Source organism: Tamandua tetradactyla, chromosome 23 (genome assembly GCF_023851605.1).
Source record: "Tamandua tetradactyla isolate mTamTet1 chromosome 23, mTamTet1.pri, whole genome shotgun sequence".
Lineage (NCBI taxonomy): Eukaryota > Metazoa > Chordata > Mammalia > Pilosa > Myrmecophagidae > Tamandua > Tamandua tetradactyla.
In genome coordinates, this window is record NC_135349.1 from 28,261,840 (window position 1) to 28,289,356 (window position 27,517).

A 27,517-nucleotide genomic window follows, 5' to 3' on the forward strand; every position below is an offset into this window, starting at 1 on the left:
TTCATGACTTTATTCTGTCTCACAGCTGTGTAATAGTCCATTGTACATATATTACCTGTTCAGCCACTCTTCCATTGATGGATTGGGCTGTTTCCATCTCTTGGCAGTCATAAATAATGCTGCAGTAAACATCGACGTGCAAATGTCCATTTGTGTCTTTGCCTTCTGTTACTCTGAATATATAGCTAGTACTGTGATTGCTGTATCATATGGCAGTTCTATACTTAGCTTCCTGAGAAGCCACCATATGGCCTTCTAGAGCAGCTGCATCATTTTATATTCCCACCAGCAGTAGATAAGTGTGCTTCTTTCTCCACATCCTCTCCAGCAATTGTTGTTTTCTCTTTTTTCATATAATGGCCATTCTGGTGGGTGTGAGTTGATATGTCATTGTGGTTTTGATTTGCATTTTCCTAATAGCCAGTAAAGTTGAACATCTTTTCATGGGCCTTTTAGCCATTTGTATTTCCTCTTTTGAAAAGTCTCTGTCCATGTGTTTTGCCCATTTTTTAATTGGATTGTTTGTCTTTTTGATGAGTTGTTGAATCTCTTTATATATTCTGGTTATTAAACCCTCATTTGATGTGGTTTCCAAATTTTGGCTCCCATTGCATAGGCTGCCTTTTTAATTTCCTACCAAAGTTGTTTGATGCACAAAAGTGTTTAATTTTGAGGAGGCCGCATTTTTTATATATTTCTTTTTTCATTGCTTGTGCTTTGGGTATAAGGTCTAGGAAACCACCTCCTATTACAAGATTTATAAGATATTTCCTACATTTTCTTCTAAAAATTTTATGGTCTTTAATGTTTAGGTTCTTGATCCAGTTTGATTTGATTTTTATATAGGGTGTGAGATGTGGATCCCTTTTTCATTCTTTTGCATATGAATATCTAGTTCTTCAAACACCATTTATTGAAGAGCCTGCTCTGTCCCATGTGGGTTAGCGTGACTACATTGTCAAAGATCACTTGTCTATAGAGGAGGGGGTCTATTTCTAAACATTCAGTTCAATTCTCTTGGTCAGTTTATCTTTATGTCAGTACCAAGCTCTTTTGACCACTGTGGCTTTGTAATATGATTCAAGGTCAGATAATGTGAGACCTCCCACTTCACTTTTCTTTCTGAAGATATTTTTAGCTATTTGGGGCACGCTGCCCTTCCAAATAAGTTTGCTTATTGGTTTTTCTCTTTTGCAAAGTAAGTTCTTAGGATTTTAATTGGTATTGCATTGAATCTGTAAATCAGTTTGGATAGAATTGACATCTTAACTCTATCTAGTCCTCCAATCCATGAGCACAGTAAACCCTACCAATTTCTTAGGTCTTCCATGGTTTCTTTTAGCAATTTCTTTTAGTTTTCTGTGTATAGGTCTTTCGAATCCTTATTAAATTTACTCCTAAATATTTTATTCTTTTGCTTGCTACTGTAAATGGAATTTTTTTCTTTATTTCCTCCTCGGGTTGCTCATTACTAGTGTATAGAAATACTACTGGTTTTTGAGTGTTAATCTTGTACCCTGCCACTTTGCTGTACTCATTTATTAGTTCTAATGGCTTTGCTGTAAATTTTTCGGGATTTTCAACATATAGTATAATGTCATCTGCAAAAAGTGAAAGTTTTAATTCTACCTTTCCAATTTGGATACCTTTTATTTCTTTTTCTTGTCTAATTGCTCTGGCTAGAACTTCCAGCACAATGTGGAATAACAGTGTTGACAGCGGGCATCCTTGTCTTGTTCCTGATCTTAGAGGGAAAGCTTTCAGTCTTGCCCCATCAAGGATGATGTTAGCTGGGGCTTTTTTGTATATTCCCTTTGTAATTGCTCATAGTATTATCTCCTTTATTTCTGGCTTCAGTGGTTATGTCCTCTCTTCCATTTCTGATTTTTTTTTTTAATTTATTTTCATCCTCCTTTTTTTTTTTTTTTTTTTTTTTTTTTTTGCCAGCCTAGCTAAGATTCCATCAATTTTATTGATTTTCTCAAAGAGCCAACTTCTGGTTTTGTTTATTTTCTCCATTGTTTTTATATTTTCAGTTTCATTTATTTCTGCTCTAATCTTTGTTACTTCTTTCCTTTTGTTTGCTTTGTGGTTAGTTTGCTGTTCTTTCTCTAGCTCTTCCAGGTGAACAATTAATTCCTTGATTCTTGCTCTTTCTTCTTTTTTTAATATATGCATTTAAGGCAATAAATTTCCCTCTCAGCATTGCCTTTGTTGTATCCCATAAATTTTGATATGTGGTGCTTTCATTTTCCTTGAGACATTTACTGATTTCTCTTGTAATTTCTTCCTTGACCCACTGGTTGTTTAAGAGTGTGTTGTTTGGCTTCCATACTTTTGTGAATTTTCTGGCCCTCCACCTATTTTTTATTTCCAACTTCATTCCATTATGGTCTGAAAAGGTGTTTTGTATGATTTCAGTCTTTTAAAATTTGTTGAGACTTGCTTTGTGACCCAGCATATGACCTATCCTTGAGAATGATCCATGAGCACTTGAGAAAAATGTGCGTCCTGCTGCTGTGGTGTAATATTCTATAAATGTCTGTTAAGTCTAGTTCATTTATCATACTGTTCAAAATCTCTGTTTCCTTATTGAATCCTGTGTCTAGATGTTCTATACATTCATGAAAGCAGGGAATTGAAATCTCCAACTATTATTGTAGAGGTGTCTGCTTCTGTCAGTGTTACCAGTGTACTTCATGTATTTTGGAGCACTCTGGCTTTGTGCCCAAATATTTATGATTGTAATATCTTCTTGTTGAATTGTTCCTTTTATTAATATATAGCGTCCATCTTTGTCTCTTTTAATTATTTTACATTTGAGGTCTAATTTGTCAGATATTAGTATAGCTTCCCCTGCTTTTTTCTAGTTGTTGTTTTTGTGAAATATCTTCTTCCAACCCTTCATTTTCAACCTGTTTTTTTCCTTGGATTAAATTGAGTCTGATGTAGACAGCATATAGATGGATCCTGTTTTTTAATCCATTCTGCCAGTCTGTGTCTTTTGATTAGAGAGTTTAATCCATTAACACTTCATATTATTACTATAAAGGCAGTTCTTTTTTCTATCATTTTGTCTTTTGGATTTTATATATCAAAGAAGTTTTTTCTCTTTTTACTTTTACTGAGAGTCTCATTTCTACACTCTTCTCCAGACAGCCCTCTCCTGTCTTTTCCTACCTGCCTATAGTGCTCCTTTTAGTATTTCTTTTAGAGCCGGTCTTTTAGTCACAAATTCTTTCAGTGCCTGTTTGTCTGAAAATATTTTAATCTGCCCCTCATTTTTAAAGGAGAGTTTTGCTGGATATAGAATTCTTGGTGGGCACCTTTTGTCTTTCAGAATCTTAAATATATCATACTACTGTCTTCTCACCTCCATGGTTTCTGCTGAGAAATTGTCTCATTGAGCTTCCCTTGTATGTGATGGATTGCTTTTCTCTTGCTGCTCTCAAAATTCTGTCTTTGACATTTGACGATCTAATTAGTAAGTATCTTGGAGTAGGTCTATTTGGATCTATTCTATTTGGGTTTTGCTGCACTTCTTAGATTTGTAATTGTATGTGTTTCATAAGAGATGGGAAATTTTCAGTGATTATGTTCTCTATTAGCGTTTCTGCTCCTTTTCCTTCTCCTTCTGGGACACCCATAATACACATATTTAGGTGCTTCTTCTTGTCATTCAGTTCCCTGAGACCCTGCTCATATTTTTCCATTCTTTTCTCCATATTTTCTTTTTTGTGTCAGATTTCAGATGTCCAGTCCTCTAGTTCATTAATCCTTTCTTTTGCCTCTTTAAATCTATTGTAGGTCTCCATTGTTTTTTCATCTCTTCTATTGTGCCTTTCATTCCCATAAGTTCTGCATTTTGTTTTTCAAACTTTCTAATTCTTCTTTATGTTTACCCAGTATCTTTTTTATATCCTCCCCCAACTCATTGATTTGATTTTTGATGAGATTTGGCATGTCTGTTCAAACATCCTGAGCTAGTTATATCTCATTTGGAATGTTGGTTTGTCCCTTTGACTGGACCGTATCTTCAATTTTCCTAGTATGACTTCTTATTTTTTGCTGGCATCTAGGTATGTGATTTCCTTAATTAGTTCATCCTGGAGATTGTTTTCTCACTTTTACCTAGGGTTTTCTTGTCAGTTGGCTTTATTCTCTATTTGTTCTTTGGCTTTCTGTTCAACTTATCCTAGACCTGTAGTACAGATTCTGCATGCAGCATTTTATTTTATTTTATTTTTTAAGGATAGTCTCCTTAGATATTATCAACCTTGGTCAGATTTTCCCAGACCAGACAGGCCTACATCTCATAAGCCAAGAGTAGGCAGCATCAGTTTTCTCTGAGGTTGAGAACCTACAGGTTGTCAGATTTTTCCTATGAAACCTCTTGACTCTGTGCTTTTCCTGTCATGCCCAGCATGTGACACTTGTGTGCTTGCAGCATCACACCTGCATAAAATGATGTGATGCCTTTAATTTCAGTTGCCTCTCCCTGCCAGGGTCGAAGTTGAGACCCAGTCTGAGGTAGTAGGGGGGGCTTTGATTGTGTCCGTTTTCCAGCGCCTGGGGCCTGAATTCCCTGAAAGAGGGCCCCCACTTGAGCTGGGGTCCACCCCCCTTTTCTTGGGGAAGATACACCCTTTAGGGAATTGCTCCTTTCACCTATTTACTTTGTCTCTCAGACAGTCTTAATTCTGCCCTTGCCTGGGGCAGTCTGAAGCCTGGGAGTGCTTGCAGTTCTATCTAATGAGCTGTTAAGAAGTTAAAAGAAAAAGAAAAAAAAGCCTTTTCAGAGAGGGGATCCAGTTCCCGAGGTTAGCCAATCAAGAGCTGGAGTTGGTACATGAGTCTTTGTGTTCCCAAGCTCTATGTGCCCCATTTTCTTAAGGTCCAGCCCTTTTCCAGTATTTTGTGCTGCTCAACTCAAAAAGCCTGTTTGTTTATTTATTTATTTATGTATTTTCAGTCAACCCTCAGTTCCACCTCCCTATCTGCTGGAGCAAAAATGCTTGGTTCCTTTAGTGCTTACTCCAGGTTTATCTGAGGTCCAGACCCGTTTTCAGTAGTCATAATTTGTTAATTAAGTCCACAGTTAGAGCTTGGTTGAGCTAACTTCTTTGCTACTAGTAAAGTCTATTTCCTTTCCCCTGAGGAAATTGGCCTGCCATGCCTGTGGGAAAGGAGCACCAGCCTCTGCCTCTTGGAGACTTACAGTTCTGTGTGAGCTCTCCACTGTTCCACCCATTCCAGACTGGTGTACAGTGTGTGTCTGGTCAGTGATGTCACCCTAGCATTTGTTTCATACAGTTCCTGGCTATTTACTATTTGCTCTGGAGGATGAACTAAATTCTACTCTTCACTATGCTGCCATCTTGCCCCACTCTCTAGGCAGGATCTTTTTGATTCCGTTGTTTCCATAGAGATGTGACCCATCCAGTAGTGGGTAGGACCCATTGATTAGGTGGTTTCCATGGATATGTGTCTTCCTTTATTCAAGTGGGACTTGATCTGCTTACTGGAGTCCTTTAAAAGGGAACCAGCTTGGAAAGAGCTTCAGAACTGACAGAGATGTTTGGAGATGCAGAGAGAAAATACACATAGGGAAGCTGTTTGAAATGATATGTCCTATAGTTACAGGACAGATCCCAGAGTTGGTGATGGACTATCATACTATTATTTCAGATTTTTCCTTCTGGCTGCTCTAGAACTTTGAAGGTTAGAAGGAATAAATATATATTTTTTATCATCCCTTTTTTTTTTCCTATAGCAGTTAGCTTTGGAACAGATTTCAGAGTTTGGTATGGGTTATAATTCCACAATTTTAGATTTCTATTTCTAGCTGCTCTAGGATACTGGAGACTGAGAGAAATATCAATATAATGATTCAGCAATTATACTCATTTATTATCCCGACCTTCTCTATATAACTCCACCATCACCTTTGATTTTTCTGTTCCACTCTTTAGGGGTATTTGGGCTATGCCCACTGTAACTTTTTCATGTTGGAACGGGCTGTCAATAATATGGGGTAGGGAGATTGGAACTAGCTGATGTTCTGGAGAGGCTGGCCACTCTAGGTCTCTGGACTTATCTGGGCCAGGGACCCATCTGGAGGTTGTAGGTTCCTGGGAAGTTACCCTAGTACATGGAACCTTTGTAGAATCTTATATATTGCCCTAGGTGTTCTTTAAGATTGGCTGGAGTTTGGCCTTTCTTGAGTCAAGGTATTTTTCTCTGGATGAAAAAAAGAAATTAAAGGGCATAGAAAAGAGAGGCGCCAAATAGATTAGGTAGATGTAGAAAAGGATTCCAGTCATTTTCAGCATTGTTTTTAATTTATTAGGATTGTTCCCAAAGGTTTCATATGTTTTCTTGAATTTCACCTTAGTGGTTGACATAAAAACAAGCCCTCTTCCTGTAAGAAGAGGAAAGATCCCCCTTGGCTGCAGTGAGTGCTTCCAAGGCTTGCCTGTTTTGGAGCACCGTGGCTTCTAGGAATTCTGTTGGGGTCTGGAGGAGGCCTGGAGTTTGTGCAGTGGATTCTACACCATGTGTGAGTTCTAATGAGAGACTGTGGTGGAATTGGTGGCTGTTAACAAGTCCTCCTATACTAAGTCCAGTGGCTGAGTGTGGTGCCCTGTAAAAGCGAGATTAGGAGAGGAAATGTACATTTTGTTACAGTGAGAACACTGTAAAGGAGGGGAGAAAAACTGGGTTAGAGTCTAGTAAATAGGATAGTTCTGGCCTAGCATAAGCTAAAGAGCAAGAGCCAGTCCAATTGCCCGTTTAAAGTTAGGTAGATATTCTTTCTGCAGAAAAGGAATAATCCTTCCTTAGCTTTGAGGGGGAGAGTAGGGTAGAAAAATGGCTACAGATTGAAACAATACAGCCAGATGGTCACCCAGTCAGTCTTGGAGTTACTCCACAGGTGTTTTTGCCCTTATCTGTCTCCAGGCCATGAAGGCATATTTTGAAAAGAGTCATTTGATCGGCAGTTAATGGATGAGAGAAGGAGTGATGGTATTTCAGGGTGTTCACAGAAAATAATGCTAGGCACTTTTTATTTTGCCAGATCATATTAATGAAGGGGCCTGTCCCTCTGGGGTCTATCTTATAGCACTTTTCCTATTGAGTAGTAGTTTTTAGGAAAAACTTGGGGTTTGGTCTGTTTTGGCAGAATTGAGTTTCATCCAGACAGTGGGTTAAGGGCTTAAGAAAACAGCTGCTGCTTCATATAACTTAGCAATGAGGAAATAGTTGGGGTTGCAGCCTGAAGCAGGGCTCCCTGCTTGGGGGTTCCCTTAGGCTTGGCATTTTTTTTTTTTTCACTTTTTAAAACATTTTTATTGTGAAATATAACATATATACAAAAAAGCTATAAATTTGAAAGTACGTTGTAACAAGTAGTCATAGAACAAATTTCAGAATTTGATATGGGTTAACAGCTCCTCAATTTCAGGTTTTCCTTCTAGCTGCTCCAAGACACTAGAGACAAAAAGAAATATCAACATAATGATTCAAAAGTCATACTCATTTGTTAAATCCTATCTTCTTTGTTGTAACTCCCCCTTCTCCTCTGATCCTTCTCCCAATCTTTAGGCCATATGGTTTCTAGGCCAAATAAGTCCTGAATCCAGAGGGGCCCGCCTCTCCAATAACATCAACTAGTTCCATCCCCATATCCCATATTGTCAACAACCCTTTCCAACATGAAAAAGTTAGAATCGGCTTGGTTTTTGAGGCTCGTGGCTTTTACTTCAAGGTCCCAAGTTCATCCATTTGGATGGACATAAATTATGGATTTGCACAAATCAGGTGATATTTCTCTTAACTATAGATCCTTGGTGGAGTTGATGTGATACCAAAAGGAAGAGTAGTATTTGGGGCTATTGTTACTTTGGAGTATATAGCACCTGTAATAGGAGGTGTTGTAGGTTGATGAGTTTTAAATTGGTTTAAAAGGTAGGAGAGTGCTCCTGGGAAGTAGTCTAGGGGGTCACAAGTATAATGAGACCAACGTTTTTAACACTGCAGACTTGGAGAGATGGAAAGGCTTGCATTTCTCCATTATGGATGTTGGTTGGCCAATCTACAGTGGATTTAGAATCTTTAGGGCACAGCCAACAATGGAGCAGATTGAGGCAGTGGGCAGTGTAACCTCAGAGGCCTTTTAAGGGATAGTCAGATAGGATAAGAGGTACAAGGAATAATAGAGCCCAAAGGACAGAGAGAGAGCTCGTTATACATAGCTCTGCTTTTTTAGTAGGAGTTTTAATCCATCTAATAGTGGTCGACAGCTATAGGATACCTTCTGGTCAGGAAGGTTTGCAGGATCCTGGCCAAGGAGCTTGATCCTGGACAGGTAAACCCAACTGGAGATTCCACTGACTTTAATTGCTGTAGGAGTAACAAGAATTACAGAGGAATATCCCTTCCTTCTGGGCTCCAGGTGGGAGCTGGGTCACTTTCTTGTCAGGTTTTACCTTAGAAGGGGATAAATCTGGCTCTGGGGCAGGAAGAAATTGTGCCTGTAGGTCTTGAATAAGTTTTGTGTGATTTCTAGGGAAGTAAAGTACTTGGTGATAGTATGGATTTCTGGATCCAACACTAAATCCTGGGTTTAAAATGGTCCCCCATAAATCATTTGAAAGGGACTCAGCTGGAGGAACTCCTTTAGTGCTAAGTGCATTCTGAGGCATGTCAAGGGAAAATATGGTACCCATGGCATATGGGTTTCTTGGCATAACTTTGCCAATGTTTATTTCAGTGTTTGGTTGGCTCTTTCTTTTTCCTGGAGCTTTGTGGTCCTGGGTACAATGGAGGCGATATTTTATGCCCAGAGCTGATGTGGCTACTGTAGGCTTGCCCATTGCTCCTTTGGATGGAAGCAGGCAACCCAAATCTACGGATAATTCCTTTAAGGAGCAATTTAGAGACTGTGTTAACTGTTTATGTTTGAGTAGTAAGGCTTCTATCTACCCTGTAAAGGTATCTCCAAAGACTTGTAGGTATTTGAATTCTTGGCAAGGTGGCATATGGGTGAGGTTGACCTGCCAGTCTTTTCTTGGGTAAATTCCTCATCCTGAACTGGAGGTTCAGCTGGGCAAGGCTACTAGAATTGTGTTGTTAATGACACATAAAGCACAATTTTGAATAATTTTTTATTGGTTTCGACTAAATTTTTCCCATCAGGTACTTTTCGTGCTAAGTGATGAAAGCATCTTTGCCTAGATGGATAGTTTTGTGGAAGCCTTGGAGAACTTTTCACTGAACTTCACTAGGCAGTAACGTTTTTCCTTCTTTAGTAAATTCTCCATTTGCTTCACCCAGATATCCTGATCCCAGGAGTAGCAGGGGAGAGAGAGAGAGTTCAGGGGCTAATGTTAGCACAGAGATTGGGTCCTGGGCAGCTGCCTTAGTTGACTCTGTCTGCCATGTTATTTCCTTTGGCCACCGGTGTGTTAGTTTGCAAGCTGCCAGAATGCAATATACTAGAATTGGAACAGCTTTTGAAAAGGGGAATTTAATAAGTTACAAGTTTACAGTTCTAAACCTATAAAAATGTCCAAATTAAGGCACCAACATGAGGTTACCCTCATTCAAGAAAAGCCGATAGGTCTGGAACCTCTGTCAGCTGGGAAGTCACATGGCTGGCATCTGCCAGTCCCTTACTTCTAGGCTCCATTGCTTTCAGCCTTTGTTCCTTCGGGGATTCTTCTCTTTGCTTTTCTGGGGCTGGCTTTCATCTCTTGGCTTCCCTTGGCTCTCTCCAGATTTTGGCTTGCTTAACATCTCATTGCATTGTCTACTGGGCTCCAAGTGTTTCCAAACATCTGTTTGTCTCTGTTCTCCAAGCATCTACATCTCTCTCTGTCAGCTCTGAGGCTTCTGTCGTTTCTGTAGGCTCTTCTCTGAAGTTTCTATTGGCTCTGTCATTTTTGTCATTTCTGTAGGCTCTGCTCTCAAGGGTCTGTTGGCTCTGTCATTTCTGTCATTTCTGACTCTCTCAAAAATGTTTCCTCTTCTAAAGGATTCCAATAAACTAATCAAGACCCACCTAGAATAGGTGGAGTCATATCTCCACATCTAACCAAAAGATCACACCCACAATTGGGCACGTCACATCTCCGTGGAGTTAACCTAATCCAAAATTACTGCCCTACAGTATTGAATTAGGATTAAAAGAAACAGCTGCCTCCATATGATTGAGTCAGGATTAAAACATGACTTTTCTGGGGGACATAATATTTTCAAACCAGCACAACCAGAGCATTGGACTTTTGGTGCCCTCGACAGTGAATTATTGCCACCTCCTTGGGGCCCAGTGCAGTTTCCAAAAGATTGAGAATTTCCTGTCTGTGCTTGACCAGGGGACTTATTAACGAGCAGCCCTCTTTCCCTCCAGATAGCTGAGTGATGCATGAAGCCCAAGAAAGGCGTACTTAGAGTCAGTATAGAGATTAACTTTCTTCCCAGCTGCTAATGTTAAACCTCTAGTGAGGACTATGAGTTCAATCTTTTGGGCTGAGGTCCCTGGGGGTAGAGGTTTGCCTTTATGACTCCTTGCAGGAAGACAATAGCATATTCTGCCTAACTCCTTTCACAAAACTGCTTCCATTTGTAAACCATTCTAATCCCGGGTTATCTAGGCACTGGTCTTGCGGGTCTAGCCTGCTAGAATAATTCTGAGCTAGTGTCTCTGTGCATGAGTGCTCCAGGGGTGCGCTTTCCTGATCTGAGGTTATAGGTACCAGATTTCTGAGTTTATGTGGTACAAACTTGGATTTGAACCTCTGGCATGTCTAAGAGCTGAGTGTGATGTTTCGGGAGTTTATTGTTTGAAAGCTGCTGGTGCCCTCTTGCCTCCAGGATGTCTCTGACTTGGTGGGGGGTATATAGTGTTAGAGTTTGTCCCCATGTCAGCTTGGTGGCTTGTTCTATAAGTAAGAGGCCTTTACTGCTCTGAGGCAGCATGAACATCCCTGGACTTTGGTATCTGATGACTTTGAAAAGAATGCCACAGATTGGAGAATGTTTCCAAGCTTTTGTACTAAGACTCCTATTTCTAATCCTTTCTTTTCAGTTACATATAGGTGAAAAGGCTTATCTAAATTTGGCAGGCCCAGGGCAGGTAGGCTGGTAAGAGCCCCCTTGAGGGTGGTGAAGGTACCATCTGGTCCCCCGACAACTTCATACAGAGGCCGTGCAATTTCTCCAAGTTGGGGTATCCAGATTCTGCAATATCTTTCCATCCCCAGGAAGGCTCTTAATTGCTTTTTTGTCTTAGAGGATGGCACCAAGTGTAGCCTGGAATCTCTCAGATGACAAGGAGCATTCCCCTGGGGTGAGAACAAACCCAGTCTTTAGCGAATCTTGTTTTTAAGGTGAGCCCCAGATCTGTCATCAAATTTGCCAAATTATCAGTCTCTAGCCTAGCCAACTACTAGGTTGTGACTTCTTCTAAGCCCCAGAACAATGGTAGACCCAATCAGAAAACCTCAAAAGAACTACTGCTAAATAAAAAGATAGTATTGAGAGAGAGATAAACTTAATTGCTTCCACATTAATCAGGATATGTTTGGGGAATAATGGCTTAGATCATAATTCAATTCAGAAAACATTTCTGAAGGCATACTTTGTACTGGTGTTTTTGGAAAGAGGTTGGCCTGTTCATGAAACTGAAAAAAAATGAAGCATAATCAATCAGGGAGGAGTCATGGGATCTAAGACCAGGGAATTAGATAGGGACTATGACATATGAAACACTGTAGACCACATTAATTGTTTTATATTATTACAGGAATTGTGTAAAGTTTTGTCTTTCCTATTTTTTCAGATTTTGAAATTGAAAATAGTATCACGGAGAATCCAACACATGCAATATATAAGAACGTAGAACAGCATGAGGCATTAATAGAAAAATATAAAAGAGTTTCCCGGAATACTGATCCAGGTAAATGTCATAAAAGGGAATGCATCTCAGGAAAGCAATGGGAAAACCATCAAGGAATTAAACAGGGAAAGCTGATGTGTCAGTCTAGAGATTTAGGGAAAGCTGTAGTGCATCAGAGGCCTTTCATGGGAAAGAGACCCTACAGATTTCTCAAATATGGAGAAAGCTTTGGAAGGAGTGCTCGTTTTATTTGCCGGATGACCCATCAGAAGGAAAATCCGTATAAGTGTAGTGTCTGTGGGAAATGCTTTGATAGAAGCAGGAGCCTTATCAGACACCAAAGAATCCACACAGGAGAAAAACCTTTTAAATGTCTTGACTGTGGGAAGAGCTTTAATGACTCCTCTAACTTTGGTGCCCACCAAAGAATCCATACAGGAGAGAAACCCTACAGATGCAGAGAGTGCGGAAAATGCTTCAGTCAAAGCTCAAGTCTTATTATACATCAGAGAACCCACACCGGCGAGAAGCCTTATCAATGTGGGGAGTGTGGGAAAAGTTTTACTAACAGTTCTCATTTCAGCATCCATCGGAGAGTCCACACTGGCGAGAATCCCTACAAATGTGTGGATTGTGAAAAAAGTTTCAGTAATACTACAAGATTTCTAGAACATCAGAGAATGCACACTGGAGAGAAGCCCTATGGATGTGCCCAGTGTGGTAAACGTTTCACTAAGAGTTCTGTTCTTATGAAACACCAGGAAGTTCACATGCGAGAGAAGCTGCTACCACACCTCCCATCTGTGTTTTCCCCAGAAAACCCACATAAGGGAAAGACTGATGAGTTCAAGAAGACTTTTTGATGATGATCTGTCTCTTCTCTTCCTAAATGTCCTTGTAGCCATTTTACCTTAATCCCACTCTTGAAAGCAATCTTTTCTTAGCCATGAGGTGTAAGTCCCAAGGTAAGCTTGAGAATGCAAATAAAGAAGAGATTTGGATCCTCTTCTCACCTCTGCCTCTAACACGATCAGTCAGTTCCTCTCCTATATATGTCAACTTGTCCTTTAATAAAGCAGAGAATATATATGGTCTGAATTCAGAATGAAATTCTCCTCAGTATATTGAGGCCACTGCTGTCCAGTTGCTAATTCCAGCAATGTTCAAGATCCTTCAGTGTAGGTGAAAATTGTTTTCAAGGAGATACAAAATGCTCAAGGTTTTTTTTTCCATCATCTCTTGCATGAGCTCCTGGATGCAACTTGATCACAGAATTTCATGTCTAGGTAGAGCTTTCAGGAGTCGGATCATAACTATATCAAATTCATTTTAGTTTTGAAGATACCCACAAAAGGAGATTGACTATTTCATAGCTTCCTTCAGAAGTCAGTTGTAGTGTACCTTTTCTGTGTCAAGAAAGTGACCCAAATACCTACAGTAGAATCTCATTATTGTCACTGAAATCACATTATTAATGTCTTGCCCTCCATAGAGATGAGAAGCAACTGATCACCCATCATCCTTTGTATACTAAGCTTTCCCATACCTGAAGACTTAATTTTCCTTGGCTGCTGGTTCTTCAGCCTATAAGTAATCCTATTTCCTTTTATATCTCTCCTAAGTCCTACACTTACCTTCTAATTGTCTTGAGTGCTCTTGTCTAACTCTTCTGACCTACCATGCCCTTTTCAGATTGAATAGGCTGCATGCTCATGGTGTGTCTCATCAAAATAAAGTAAAATTTCATACAGCCTCCAATTCTACCCTTTAACCTCTCTGGTTCTTATCTAGAACACAACTGGTATGTTGGTGTATTTTATGCCTCCTACCCAAGTACCTCAGTCTAATAATATGTAATAGAATTTCTCAACTTTAAGGGAGTAGAAAGGTAGGAGGTTGAGACCTGAAACATCTAATCTTTCTAAGACTGGTTGGACTCCATAGTCTTGCTTTAGATATGATAGCCACATCAACCCAGACCGTGACTGGCTACTAAATAGACCAGTCCATTTCTGAGGTTTCTAGTTCCTGTTCATAAGGTCATAAACATAACTGCTTAGCCCTGAATAATTTATACAACTCTGTAGCCCACTGAGTGAAAGTGGAACTATTTCTTAAAACTTCCAATTCAGCATACTGTTTTTGTTTTTCTCATTTGCCGGGCTGTCTGAAAATCTTTTGATAACCCCATAGTACTACCTTGATAAATACTGAAGGAAGAATTCAGGTAGGGGGATAGTTAATTCATGCATGGAAGTTACAGATGAAACCCAGGAATCTGATCATCCAAGACTGGTTGCTGCAGGATGAGGCCAGTGGTTACCCTACATAACTAGGTAACCCAGAGTGGCTTTGCTTTGGAGAAGAAGAAGTCATAAGTTCAATAGAAATATAACCAGTCAGAATTGTAGGTGGTTTATTCTCTTATTCTTACCTTTCCCTTCCTTTTACAAAATTCTCTTTTATTTAAAGACATCTGAAGATAGTATTTGTCCTTTGAATCTTTTGAAACTTGTTCAGCAGAGTACCAAGGAGCATAGGCACTGTTGAAAGAAACCAACTTAAGTGCCAGAATAGGGTGTGGCCTGTTGGAAGGCAGGTGACTCAGGTAAATATTGATAAATGTTTCTGATTTACATTTGTTAGAAATATGATTGTTCACGTCTGAATAGGTTGATTTCCTCTATGTTGTCTGAATTATAGACTTTTAATTGTAAATGCAGTTTCATGTTGGTAGTGTACCTAACACAGTAATATATGTGTGGTGCTGGTGGGTTTGTGCTTATATTGTATAGATGTTCTGGAATTCCAGTTCTAGAGAAGATGCACATCAATAGAAGTTGTCAGTTAGTAATATGTATACAGGATTTATAATTATATGAAGCATGGTTCAGGAAACTAGATGATTTATTCATAAATACTTATTAAGCACTGTTATGTCTAAGGCCATACTCTAGGCACAGTGAGGGATATACAAAAAAAAAAAAGAGGGCATGATCCTTGTGCTAAGGAACTTACAATCTGACACAGGAAATAATTGCAGCAGAAGGTAATACTGGAGTTGCATTCACATCAGTTCATGTCAATTATAAAAGATCAATAACTCAGTCATGTGAAAATCACTTTCTGTTGCAAAGGAGTTTTTCTAAATTGCCTAAAATTGCATTCCCTATCTCTGTTTCTCAAACTTCCCTAGTGGCAGGAAAGGTCCGAGACCCATCCCATCTCCGGTGGAACAAACTGATTCTATTTAAATCTCATATTTCTAGGATCAAGCTGAAGTGGAATTTTGCTTCCCTTTCCTATATTCGTAATTGTAAATGGGCAGTTTAGAAATGTATTAAGTTGACAATGAATTTTGTCTCTGTTTTAAAGAAGTAGAAGTTCCTACTCACCAACTAGATCAAGGTTACTTGTCTCCCTGCATTTTCTCTTTAGCTGGGCATGAAAGTCAAAATGAATTATATTCTCTTGTTAATGTGTCTTTTCTATCATGTTCCATTGCCTTTATAATGATTGATGGGAAGAGTTTTTTCCTAGTTTTCAGTTCCAAGGAAAGCTCTGTTCTTAAGCCAAAAAACATTTATCTTTCAAACACTGTGATCTCTGTACTGCTTTTCTCTCTTAGTTCTGGTTTTCTGGGAAACTCAGCAAAACTTGACCCCATCTCAACCAACTACCTGAAACCTGTATTTCTTTAATTCTGTCTTATTTATTTGGAAATTGTCTCAGATCCTGTTTTTGAAAAGAGGTACAAATAAATAGACATTTTATTCTGTGACCTCTTATCTAAGGCACTTTGGAAATTGGACTTGTATTTCCTACCTTGACTTTGTTACCTCTACAAATACCTCCAATTCTTACCAGTGATTTTATTACTCCTGCAGCCTAATCCATTCATCTGAAAGGAAACCTTAGTTTTTTAAAAAGGAAATCATCACACATATAGTTAACAGCTCAAGGCAGCCTGCTGTGATGGAATGAGCATTAGAAAACAGACAAATTCTAATCTTGTCACTAGCACTTACGAGTGTTGTTTGACAAAACATAGCCTCTGCATGGGCCTTAGTTCCTCATCTGAAGAGAAGTTGAACTTGATTGCTAAGACTGCACCAGCTCAAATGTTTCATGAGGCTAAGGATGCATGGTGTAGATTAGGAAGAGGTTATAAGAGCAGGCTTCTTGGCCTGATTCAACATTACCTGCAGCATCTTGGCCATATTGAATCCATTTCATACTTTAGAAAAAGGAATGCTGGTATAGCAAAATCAGTTCTGAAGCTTACTTAGTAAGAAGGGACAAATCACTTGTGTTCAAAGCAGGCAGCCTTGGAGCACTTCTGTAGCAAATAGTAAGTAGCTACATGAAAAAAACCTATTTTCTGAGGTCTGGTGCCCAGTGACAGACAAAACTCAACTTTGACGGAGCTACAGAAGCCCCAAATGGAAGGTGTATCTGAGTAACTTGTGAAATTTAAGCCTTTGCCTCTGTCTTAATGCATTCCAGGATAAATGTAAATGTATGTCTCAGTTGTTTTGTATTAATGTTGACTTAGATGTCCTCTTGAAAAACTTGTATGTGAAATAAATGTCTACAATAAACAATTCTCTTGGTTTCTTCCATAATTTGAAGGCCATCACTCTATTAAGTGAAAAGAAAATGTATCCAAGAGGTTAAGAAGAATCGATCTATTAGCTAAGAAAAGAGTACCTATTTTTTTCTGAGGTCTGGGATAGTTCTCTTTAAAGGGCTCCAGTAAGCAACCCCACCTTGAAAAAGTGGAGACACAATACCCATGGAAACCATCTGATCAAAAGTTATCACCCACTATTTATATGGGTGGGTCACATCTCCATGGAAACAATAAAAAAAAAATCCCACTTAGCAATATTGAATGAGGATTAAAGAACATGGCTTTTCTGGGGTACACAATAGATTCAAACTGGCACAACAGCATAGGCACTGTGCTAATGCTTTACAAACATTATAAACTTTAATTTCACAATAAATTCTGAGGCAATATTTCCATTTTACAGATGAGGGAGCTGTGGCTGACAGAAGTTAAATATCTTCTTCATGTTCTACAGCAAAAAAAAAAATGATAGTTCTGAGATTTAAGCTCAGTTCTTTCACAGAATCCAAACATTTTGCCACTACATTATATGACTATAATAGATTTCTAGTTCTAACATCCTAAAATTCTGTGACCTCTTTGTAACTGAGAAAATGTGAAGTGGGAAGGGGATGAATTTAAAATGCTCTGGGTCAATTTTGGATTCTCCTCAGTAGGGTCAGAATGAATTTGGGAGTCATTGGTTTCAACCTATGCCATTTATTCAGTAAATGAGTACTTACTGAGTACCTTCTATGTAGCAAACACTGCACCTGTATTTGCTTGTTTGTAATTTTGTCATATTATTTCCTCCCTTATTCTTTTTTTTAGGCTTGTTGTTACTCTTATTTGTTATTTTCTTTTATCTCCAAGAATGTTTTGAATAGTTGGGTATACAATGTGTCCAGTTCTTTTTTCTTTCAATAGGCAGTCTCTTATTCTTGATTTTCTCCAGTGAGCACTTTCTTCATTTTTACTCAGGTGAGCATTTTGCTTATTTTGTAGAAGTAGGTGTGTTTTTGTTAGTAGCTGAAAATTGTTTTTCTCTAATACTTCTTTATAGTATTAAAGTGATCATCACTTGTAAATGGTCCACAGGTTATTACAGAGATGATACACCCTACTTGTATGAAATTCGGAATGTTTCTGTCTCTCCTTTCTTATTAATTTTACTCATATCTCCATCTAAATGCCGGTGTCTTTCAGGCCTCTATTATGCTCCTTGCTCAGACTTCTACCTCCTCAAGAAATCCTTGTAGCTGTGCCCTCCTCCATCCCCATCCTCATGGTCAGCTTGAGTATGGTGTTTAAATGGATTGGAATGGGCAGATTTGTTGGTGGATAGTACTGGGCACTAAACTGGGACTTGGACTCTGGGTTGGACTTCTGAATAGGGTCACGAGGTTGGTATACCCCACAGGTCTAGAAAGGACTCTGAGCTCCAGACTGAGCTCTAAGATGGATCTAGCTGAATGATAGACGTGATCTGATGGACTTCACTCTACATATCTATCTTGGCACTAGACTCTTGATTGATCTCTAAGATTATCTAGACTCTGGATAACTTGAGAAAGGGAAAGCAAGCCAGTTGCCCCTCTAAGCTACTGCCTTAGCAGGAAATGCAGAAGTTGCCCTGTCTGCAATCCAGGGTGGGTCAGCTGAGGTTACCTGGGACAGCAGGATTTCCAGTAGCTCAGTTTCATGGGCCGTTTAGGATTAGGCGGGTTTTCTCATCTCCAATGAAAAATCTACAAGAGAGATGGTCCAGTAGGTCTCTGAGCCCCTGGGGTAGAACCCCAGCCCTCCAATCAAATATCTCAAGGCCCTGAAGTCACTGGAGATACATACTTGAGGCTTTCCAACCTCAAGAGCCAGATCCCCTTGAGGAGAGAGAGAAATTGTTTACTGTTTGGTTCCCAACTCTTCATGAAAATGCTCATCTCTGTCATTCTGCAAGCAACAGACAGAGGATTATTAGTGACACTTTGCTAAACCTCAGATTAGGTCATGAAGGTTTCTGGAACTGGAGATGGGCAATGGTGCAGCAGTCAAGAACAGCCTAGCCCAGTACCTGCCCTCTCCCAGACAGTGTGAAAATTGTACCAAATGTATGCACTGATCCTTGAACTACCTAGGGCAGACTTTCTGGTAATATCACCTGATTATCCACTGCACAACTACAGGGAGCAATGTTCACATTGTTCTTTATATAAATGGAGCCAGCTGATAATTACATGGTTTCTCTATGTGAATGGGGCTCTCTGGAGTTGAACAAAACCCCTATGGGGAACTCCTCCTCCCCTCGTTTCTGTCCGTATGGTTTTTCAAATAAGGCTGGCCTCATCCCCACTCCAGGGGTAGGTTCATGCTACAGAAATAACTAATAACAGTGCCTTATTCCATGGCCACAGTTATTGGTTCAGAGATAGGCATATGATCCAAACCCTGCCAATCCAAACCAGTAACCATCAGACCCAGCCAGGGCTTTTGCTATTTCCTCTGGCGTTGCTAAGCTGCTGGGATATAAGCTTAGAGTAGCTGGTGAACACCTATTTCTTTAAAGCATAAGGCCTACACAGAGGAAAGTAAAGCCTAAAGATGGAGAAAGACTAACTTTTAAGGACATTATTTGAGCATCTCCCAGAAGTCAGTGCTATCTGTGAACTTTTTATTTATGTTAGCCAGTGACTTCCTCTTCATGACTTAACCTGTCGTGAGATGGATTTCTGTCACTTGCAGTAATAAGTGTTAGATGGAGCCAATTTTCTTTGCCTCTGAAGAAGGTTCCCTGTTCCCTTCTACAACCCAAGTGAAAGCCTAGTCCTGCAGCCTGGGCTGTCTGGTAGCTATCACCAGCTGCTACTTGTCATATAGGCCAGGGAGCCTGTGTCATACCCCTACCTGATGAGTATTCCTACAAGAAGGCCAGCCAGGAGTTGGCTCAGCCAGTAGAACCAGTGGAAGTCCCAGTGGTTGGCCACCACAGCTGGTCCAAAGGAATGGACAGTATTCATGCAGGCTCCAGACGCAGCACTCCTACAAATATCCAGCCACACTGATAGCCAGGCCCCAACTCAATTCAACTTCATTTTCCCAATTAGGCCTAGGTTATACAACACCCAGAAAATGTTTCCAAGCTACAATATCATGAGCTCCTGGGTGTATCACAAAGAAGACCCAGATAAAAAGGTTAGTAACACTAGAAGCAAAGGCTCAACCCCCTTCCTGGGCATATAGCCTGCCACTCTCCACACACCTTTCTTGTGGAATGTCCAACAAAGGATGCCTGTTCAGTGATCACAGAAAGAAAAGAAAGACCTAGGTCCTCTCCAAAGTCTATATAGCAAAGTTAAGAGTTATCAACTTTGTGAACTTTGGAGTTAAGGTGTCCTGAATTCAAAACCCAGCCTAACTATTTCTTGCAGCTTAAACTTGGTCTAACCTCTCTATGCTTCAGTCTCCTCCTTGGTAAAATTGTAGTGTTGTCATTGGTCACTGTCAGCAGTGAATGAGAAAATGCATATATAGCCCCATGCTTCATAAAAAAATTCATGTACAATAAGCATTAACTGTAATCTAGTTCAACCAGGATGAGGTCCTTGTTGAACCAAAAGCTTGGGTCCCAGGATCTGTTATAAGTGAACTGTTCCCCAGGTGCACCCTTTTCATTCTGGTGCCTGTATCCTAGCTCTGCTCACTCAAACTGGGGTCCGCAGACTTCAACCCACGCCATCCATGCCCAGGAGCCAAGATCAGAGGAATGATTCAGCAGGCTGAATACCACTACAAATACCACTACAAGATAGCAAAGCATTGCCACAGCTTTACCGACACATACCCCCAGCCATCCCAAGAGGAAATTCCTCAAAGGATGAAGGGAGAGTTGTAGACCTCATTCAGGAAAAAAGGCTACATTTGGTTCTGTGTCTAAAAGAAAAGGAGTTGGACATCAGGAAAGGGTTCCTTTATCTCCTTTAGCAGATCTGTCAATTTTTCACTATCCAATGACCTTAATAAGCCACTCCTGTCCACTCTGAGACTCAGTTTCTTCATCTATAAAATAAAAAAAAACAAAAAAACAACCTCTAGTCCAACCTTGCCCTTGAACCATTTCCCAATCCTCCTGAGAGGCTCAAAACTTATGTGCTGTGAACTTTACAATTATTAGCCAATGAATTCCCCTATATGACTTCAGTTATCTTAAGATGGATTTCTGTCACTTACAATTTAAGATCTTAAATAGAATAATTTTCTTTGTCTCTAAAGAGGCAAATAATGGTTATTGATGCTCTTTGTAAACCAGAGGCTAATTTGGCTTCCTGCTAGCTGAATTAACACCATCAGCAGAAATGTTTTGTCATTCCTACAAAAATCAGAAAAGCATAAGTTTGAAGGGTCTCCCCAGACCCACATTCTAAAACAGCAATAACTTACTAGGGTTGAGTAGTGACAGCTTTCTTGAATACTACAGTTCCCACCACTCCCTGTTGTCTGCCCAATGCCAGACTACTCTCTTCATTTTTATTACCTTCCCAGCTCTCAGTCGTAACTAAATCTATATAGCAAAATCAAGCAATTGTCAATCAGGTGAAATTGGGAGTCAAGCAGACCTAGATTCAACTTATCCCAGCTATTTCTGGCTGTGTGACCTTTGTTTACCCTGTCTGTGCTTCAGACTCCTCATTGGAAAAGTTGGGGTAAACTCTGTAGGCCTGACCTCCCCCTGGTCTAGGACACATTTCCTCTTCTGTGAGTCTCTACTGCCAAGGGGAACTCACCCTGCCAGGATATCCACAGTGACAGAGAAGCCAATAGCGAAGGAGGCCATTGGGCCCTGTGTCCTCTTGTTGATGGCATCCAAGCATACAGATATTACCAGCAAGGCTATCAGGATGATCTCTGCCACCACTGCCTCTGCCACCTCCTCGGACTCTTGGACTGTCACAAAGCTTGCCCTGGATGCCTTCTAAAACCTCTCCTCACAATTCACCATCTTAGGAGAGAAGCAGCTCAGCCTCGTGGGCAGAGAGATAGTTGGGAGCAGAATGGATAGGATCCAAAAACGCATACCCCCCACACTTTTAGAATTAGTTAGGGTTTATGGTTAAACACACATGGGCCTACCACTTTGCAGTCAGATCTGAATCCACATCCTAGCTCCATCACTTTTTACTGTGTCAGTCTGTGTGAGTTATTCAATCACTCTGTGCCACCCAGTGGTGGCTCCAGATAGTGTAGGCCTGAAGGTAATTTGCCTGACCCTCTTTGAGTAGAAGAATATGAAAATATATCACTTCTGCAAAATTTGCAAACGCATGCATATAATGAAGTGGCCACATTGCTAGGTCCCTGTCGGAGCCTTGGAAGGGGCTATGCAAGGAGAATTCTGAAGTTTAAGCAATGTTAGCCTCACAGTCTGACTCAGGGATTATCATAGCATTTGAAGAGGGAAGACAGTGGACTAGACAAGCTTCTGGACTCTGAACCCAAATCTGGGCTCTGCTGCTTATTAACTGGTCTAAACTTGGGCAAGGTGCATACTTCTCTCTGCCACCATTGCCTCATCTGTAAAATAAGAATAATAATAGTAGCTCCTAATTTACATGTAAAGTTCTTGGAGGGCCTGGTATATCATGAGGGTTCTCTAAGGACTTGCTATGGTTTCTCCTGAAGTTGTTGGGAGACTAAATGTAATAAGTGCTTGACAAATGGTGTGCTCAGTGCTAAGTACAGTAGATGTTGCTGTCCTTATCACCAAGTTTGACAAGTTTGCAAGTGGAAGTGCTTGAAGGAGGGTCTGAGCAACATGTCCAAAAGAGATTCAGAATGGGAAGTTCCTGACCCCTTTCTACAGACAAGGAAATAAGACTGCAAGTCAAAAATGGGGTCATGGAGAGACCAGAATGGGGGTGTATTAGTTAGGGTTCTCTAGAGAAACAGAATCAACAGGGAACACTTGCAAATATAAAATTTATAAAAGTGTCTCACATCACTGCAGGAACGCAGAGTCCAAAATCCACAGGGCAAGCTGTGAAGCCGACGACTCTGATGGTCTGGATGAACTCCACAGGAGAGGCTCACCAGCCAAAGCAGGAATGGGAACTGTCTCCTCTGAGTCCTCCTTAAAAGGCTTCCCGTGATTAGATTTAGCATCACTCATTGTAGAAGACACTCCCCTTTGACTGATTTACAAATGGAATCAGCTGTGGATGCAGCTGACGTGATCATGATCTAATTCTATCAAATGTCCTCATTGCAACAGACAGGCCAGCACTTGCCCAACCAGATAAACAGGTACCACAACTTGGCCAAGTTGACACATGTTCCTGACCATGACAGTCCACCCCTTGTCAACTTGGCAACTATATATATATCACCTTAAATCATATTTAATTTCCAGATGAGAGCAATAAAGCACACATTTTTCCATTTACCTGACAATACTCAATTGTCCTGCATATACTGGAAACACATTAAATCTCTCCAGAATAGGGTGCAAATCCTTGGGCAACATTCATTCTTAAACTTGATATCTTACAACTTAAATAGTATAACACGAACAAAACAGCATTACAGTCCTCGTTTCTGTAACTGATCACGTGGTCAAAGTTCATATTTATCACTACCTTCTTCCACTACCCATTCCATGTTCCCTTTATCCTCAGCAAGCATTCAGCTGGCCATGGTTCTTTGCCTGGTGGGGTAACCCAAACCTTCATTCCTGAAGTTTCAGAGACATTGGTAGTCCTGCCTGGATTGCGTTGTTGCAGTTTTCCATTGATTTTAATCACAGGGCATGGTAGCACTAAAAGACGCCCTGGGGGATCTCCTATATTCCAAGAAAACTCTTTTTTACCTCCATTACGTAGTTGCAGTTCTACTTCCTTCTGAGAGTCAGGGTCAATCACACCAGACAATAATTTAATCCCCTTCTTGGCTTCTTGATCCAGGGTCATAAGTAGCCCAAAGTGACCAGGTGGAAATCTTAACTTCCAGTTCAGTGGAATCATTGTTGTTTCTCCTGGGGGAAGCACACCCCATTTTGGAACTAAGACCTGTAGACCAGCAGAGCTCAGGGTAGCAGGGACAGGAAGCAAAAATTTTCCTAGTGGATCACTAGGGGTAATAGTGAGTGGTACCACACCCATTTCCACCCCTTGGTTCCTGGACCCATGGATCCTGGCTATGGGAGAAACAGCACCATACAGCAGACGCTGATTCAGAGCATACACAGCTTCCTGGAGAACATTACCCCAGCCTTTCAAGGTATTGCAACCTAGTTGGCACTGTAATTGAGTTTTCAAAAGGCCATTCCACTGTTCTATCAATCCAGCTGCTTCTGGATGGTGGGGAACATGATAAGGCCAGAGAATTCCATAAGCATGTGCCCATTCCCGTACTTCATTTGCTGTGAAGTGTGTTTCTTGATCAGAAGCAATGCTATGTGGAATACCATGACGATGGATAAGGCATTCTGTAAGCCCACAAATGGTAGTTTTGGCAGAAGCATTGCGTGCAGGGAAAGCAAACCCATATCCAGAGTATGTGTCTATTCCAGTTAGAACAAATCGCTGCCCCTTCCATGAAGGGAGTGGTCCAATGTAGTCAAAATGCCACCATGTAGCTGGCTGGTCACCTTGGGGAATGGTGCCATAATGGGGGCTGAATGTGGGTCTCTGCTGCTGGCAGATTGGGCACTCAGCAGTGGCTGTAGCCAGGTCAGCCTTGGTGAGTGGAAGTCCATGTTGCTGAGCCCATGCATAACCTCCATCCCTACCACCATGGCCACTTTGTTCATGAGGCCATTGGGCAATGACAGGAGTTGCTGGGGAAAGAGGTTGACTGGTATCCACAGAACGGGTCATCTTATCCACTTGATTATTAAAATCTTCCTCTGCTGAAGTCACCCTCTGGTATGCATTCACATGGGACACAAATATCTTCATGTTTTTTGCCCACTCAGAAAGGTCTATCCATATACTTCTTCCCCAGACCTCTTTGTCACCAATTTTCCAATTATGGTCTTTCCAAGTCCCTGACCATCCAGCCAAACCATTAGCAACAGCCCATGAGTCAGTATACAAATGCACCTCTGGCCAGTTTGCCTTCCAAGCAAAATGAACAACCAGGTGCACTGTTCAAAGTTCGGCCCACTGGGAGGATTTCCCCTCACCCCTGTCCTTCAAGGACACCCCAGAAAGGGGTTGTAATGCTGCAGCTGTCCACTTTTGGGTGGTACCTGCATATCGTGCTGAACCAATTGTAAACCAGGCCCGGGTTTTCTCTTCCTCAGTCAATTCACTGCAAGGACCTCCCCAAGAGGCCATAGCTCTGGTCTGGGAAAGAGAAGGTAATGTGGCAGGAATGGAAACCATGGGCATTTGGGCCACCTCTTCATGAAACTTCCTTGTGCCTTCAGGACCTGCTCTGGCTCTATCTTTCTGTTTTACAATAGAGTGCTACTGTGCACGCCCAACTTTATGGCTTGGTGGGTCAGACAACACCCAGCTCATGATAGGCAACTCAGGTCTCATGGTAACTTGGTGGCCCATGGTTAAACGTTCAGTCTCTACTAAGGCCCAGTAGCAGGCCAAAAGCTGTTTCTCAAAAGGAGAGTAGTTATCTGCAGCAGATGGTAAGGCTTTGCTCCAAAGTCCTAAGGGCCTGCATTGTGATTCTCCTATAGAGGCCCGCCAAAGGCATCAGACAGCATCTCTATTTGCCACTGACACTTCCAGCACCATTGGATCTGCTGGATCATATGGCCCAAGTGGCAGAACAGCTTGTACAGCAGCCTGGACCTGTTGCAGAGCCTCCTCTTGTTCAGGTCCCCACTCAAAATTGGCAGCTTTTCTGGTCACTCGATAAATGGGCCAGAGTAGCACACCCAAATGAGGAATGTGTTGCTGCCCAAATCCAAAAAGACCAACTAGGCGTTGTGCCTCTTTTTTGGTTGTGGGAGGGGCCAGATGCAGCAACTTCTCCTTCATCTTAGAAGGGATATCTCGACATGCCCCACACCACTGGACACTTAGAAATTTCACTGAGGTGGAAGGCCCCTGTATTTCTGTTGGATTTATCTCCCATCCTCTGACACGCAAATGCCTTACTAATAAATCTAGAGTAGTTGCTACTTCTTGCTCACTAGGTCCAATCAACATGATATCATCAATATAATGGACCAGTATGACGTCTTGTGGTAGGGAGAAGCAATCAAGGTCTCTGCGAACAAGATTATGACATAGGGTTGGAGAGTTGATATACCCCTGAGGTAGGACAGTGAAAGTATATTGCTGACCTTGCCAGCTGAAAGCAACCTGTTTCTGGTGGTCCTTACTAATAGCTATTGAGAAAAAAGCATTTGCCAGATCAATAGCTGCACACCAGGTACCAGGGGATGTATTGATTTGCTCAACCAATGATACCACATCTGGAACAGCAGCTGCAATTTGAGTTACCACTTGGTTGAGCTTATGATAATCCACTGTCATTCTCCAAGACCCATCTGTTTTCTGCATAGGCCAAATAGGATTGTTGAACGGGGATGTGGTGGGAATCACCACCCCTACATCTTTCAAGTCCTTAAGAGTGGCAGTAATCTCTGCAATCCCTCCAGGAACCCGGTATTGCTTCTGATTTACTATTTTTGCTTGGTAGGGGCAGTTCTAGTGGCTTCCACTTGGCCTTTCCCACCATAATAGCCCTCACTGTATGAATTAGAGAGCCAACGTGGGGATTCTGCCAGTTTCTCAGTATGTCTATGCCAATTATACATTCTGGAACTGGGGAAATAACTACAGGATGGGTCCAGGGGCCCACTGGACCCACTGTGAGACGGACCTGAGCTAAAACTCCATTGATCACCTGGCCTCCATAAGCCTCCACTCTGACTGGTGGTCCAGAGTGACATGTTGGGTCTCCTGGAATTAATGTCACTTCTGAACTAGTGTCTAATAATCCCCAAAATATCTGATCGTTTCCTTTTCCCCAATGCAGAGTTACCCTGGTAAAAGGCCATCGGTCTCCTTGGGGAAGACTTGGAGTAAGATTAACAGCATAAATTTGTGGCAGTGTAACAGGTTTATCCCCCAAAGGGAACTGCCTCCCCTTCATTCAAGGGGCTCTGGGTCTGTAAACTGTTTCAAGTCTGGAAATTGATTAAAGGGCCATGACTCTGTGTTTTTGTAATTCAGGTTAGACTTCTGTTCACTTGACCTAGAACTCTTTTGTTTATACAGCTCAAACAAGAATTTAGTAGACTGCCCTTCTATTGTATTTCTAGGTACCCCATGATTTACTAGTCAATGCCACAAATCTCTGCATGTCATATAATTTTGTCGCCTGCTTTGAGTTTGCTGTCTATTATAATAGCCACGTCTACCCTGTCTTTGGCAATTAAGTGCTGCCACCTGGCTTCTGCCAACTTGGGATCCTGTCATCCCCATTGTGTTTAAGGATCCCAGCTCAGTGACAGAAGTTCCTACAGTAATATCTGACCTACAGAGAAGTGCAACCACAGAGCTCTTTAGGGATGACGGTGCTAGTCTCACAAATTTATTTCTCACTGTACTGGTAAAAGGTGCATCTTCCGGACATTCCTGGGGTATAAGAGCAGGCTTTGCATGATAAATTCACTCTAACATTCCAATCTCTCTAAGCCTCTGGATCCCCAGGGCAGTTCTGGCATTTCAACCTCAGGTAATGTTGGCCACCTTTTGATCCATGTTTCAACTAACCATCCAAACAAACTGTTAACACCTTTTCTAACTGCTCAAGCTATAACACTGAATGCAGAATCTCTGCTTAGTGGGCCCATATCAATAAATTCAGCCTGATCCAGCCTTACATTCCTCCCACCATTATCCCACACTCTTAAAATCCATTGCCACATGTATTCTCCTGATTTCTGTCTATATAAATTGGAAAACTCACACAGTTCTTTTGTAATATAATGTACCTCCTCATGTGTGATACTTTATACCTCACCTTTAGGGGCCTGTTGGGAC

The 27,517-nt window shown here is 41.1% G+C and overlaps 3 protein-coding genes across 5 annotated transcripts in view; 1 reads left to right on the forward strand and 2 right to left on the reverse strand.

Annotated features, from left to right (window-relative positions):
• Window positions 1-16,503, forward strand: part of ZKSCAN2 (zinc finger with KRAB and SCAN domains 2) — a 36,558-nt gene extending 20,055 nt beyond the window's left edge. The window contains exon 7 of the mRNA XM_077141488.1: window positions 11,843-16,503. Within this exon, the coding sequence (XP_076997603.1) occupies window positions 11,843-12,762 (920 nt within the window). The 3' untranslated portion in view covers window positions 12,763-16,503. The remainder of the gene's footprint in view (window positions 1-11,842) is intronic.
• Window positions 1-27,517, reverse strand: part of LCMT1 (leucine carboxyl methyltransferase 1) — a 317,860-nt gene that overhangs the window by 228,915 nt on the left and 61,428 nt on the right. The window lies entirely within an intron of this gene.
• LOC143667343 (uncharacterized) lies at window positions 1,959-27,115 on the reverse strand. 2 transcript variants are annotated; one of them, XM_077141489.1, is made up of 3 exons: window positions 21,290-27,115; window positions 18,180-18,259; window positions 1,959-16,980 (listed from the first exon to the last, which is right to left on the reverse strand). In XM_077141489.1, exon 1 carries the CDS (start codon window positions 24,455-24,457, stop codon window positions 23,147-23,149), a length of 1,311 nt encoding a protein of 436 aa, XP_076997604.1. In that variant the 5' UTR covers window positions 24,458-27,115; the 3' UTR covers window positions 1,959-16,980; window positions 18,180-18,259; window positions 21,290-23,146. The 2 variants fall into 2 exon arrangements, 1 of the variants encoding a protein (XP_076997604.1); XR_013167999.1 differs by lacking the exons at window positions 1,959-16,980; window positions 21,290-27,115 and adding an exon at window positions 18,360-19,403 and having other exon boundaries at window positions 17,004-18,259.

Coding starts and splice junctions, on each gene's coding strand:
- LOC143667343 (XM_077141489.1), bottom strand. CDS start 24,457: ATGAAGATATTTGTGTCCCATGTGAATGCATACCAGAGGGTGACTTCA.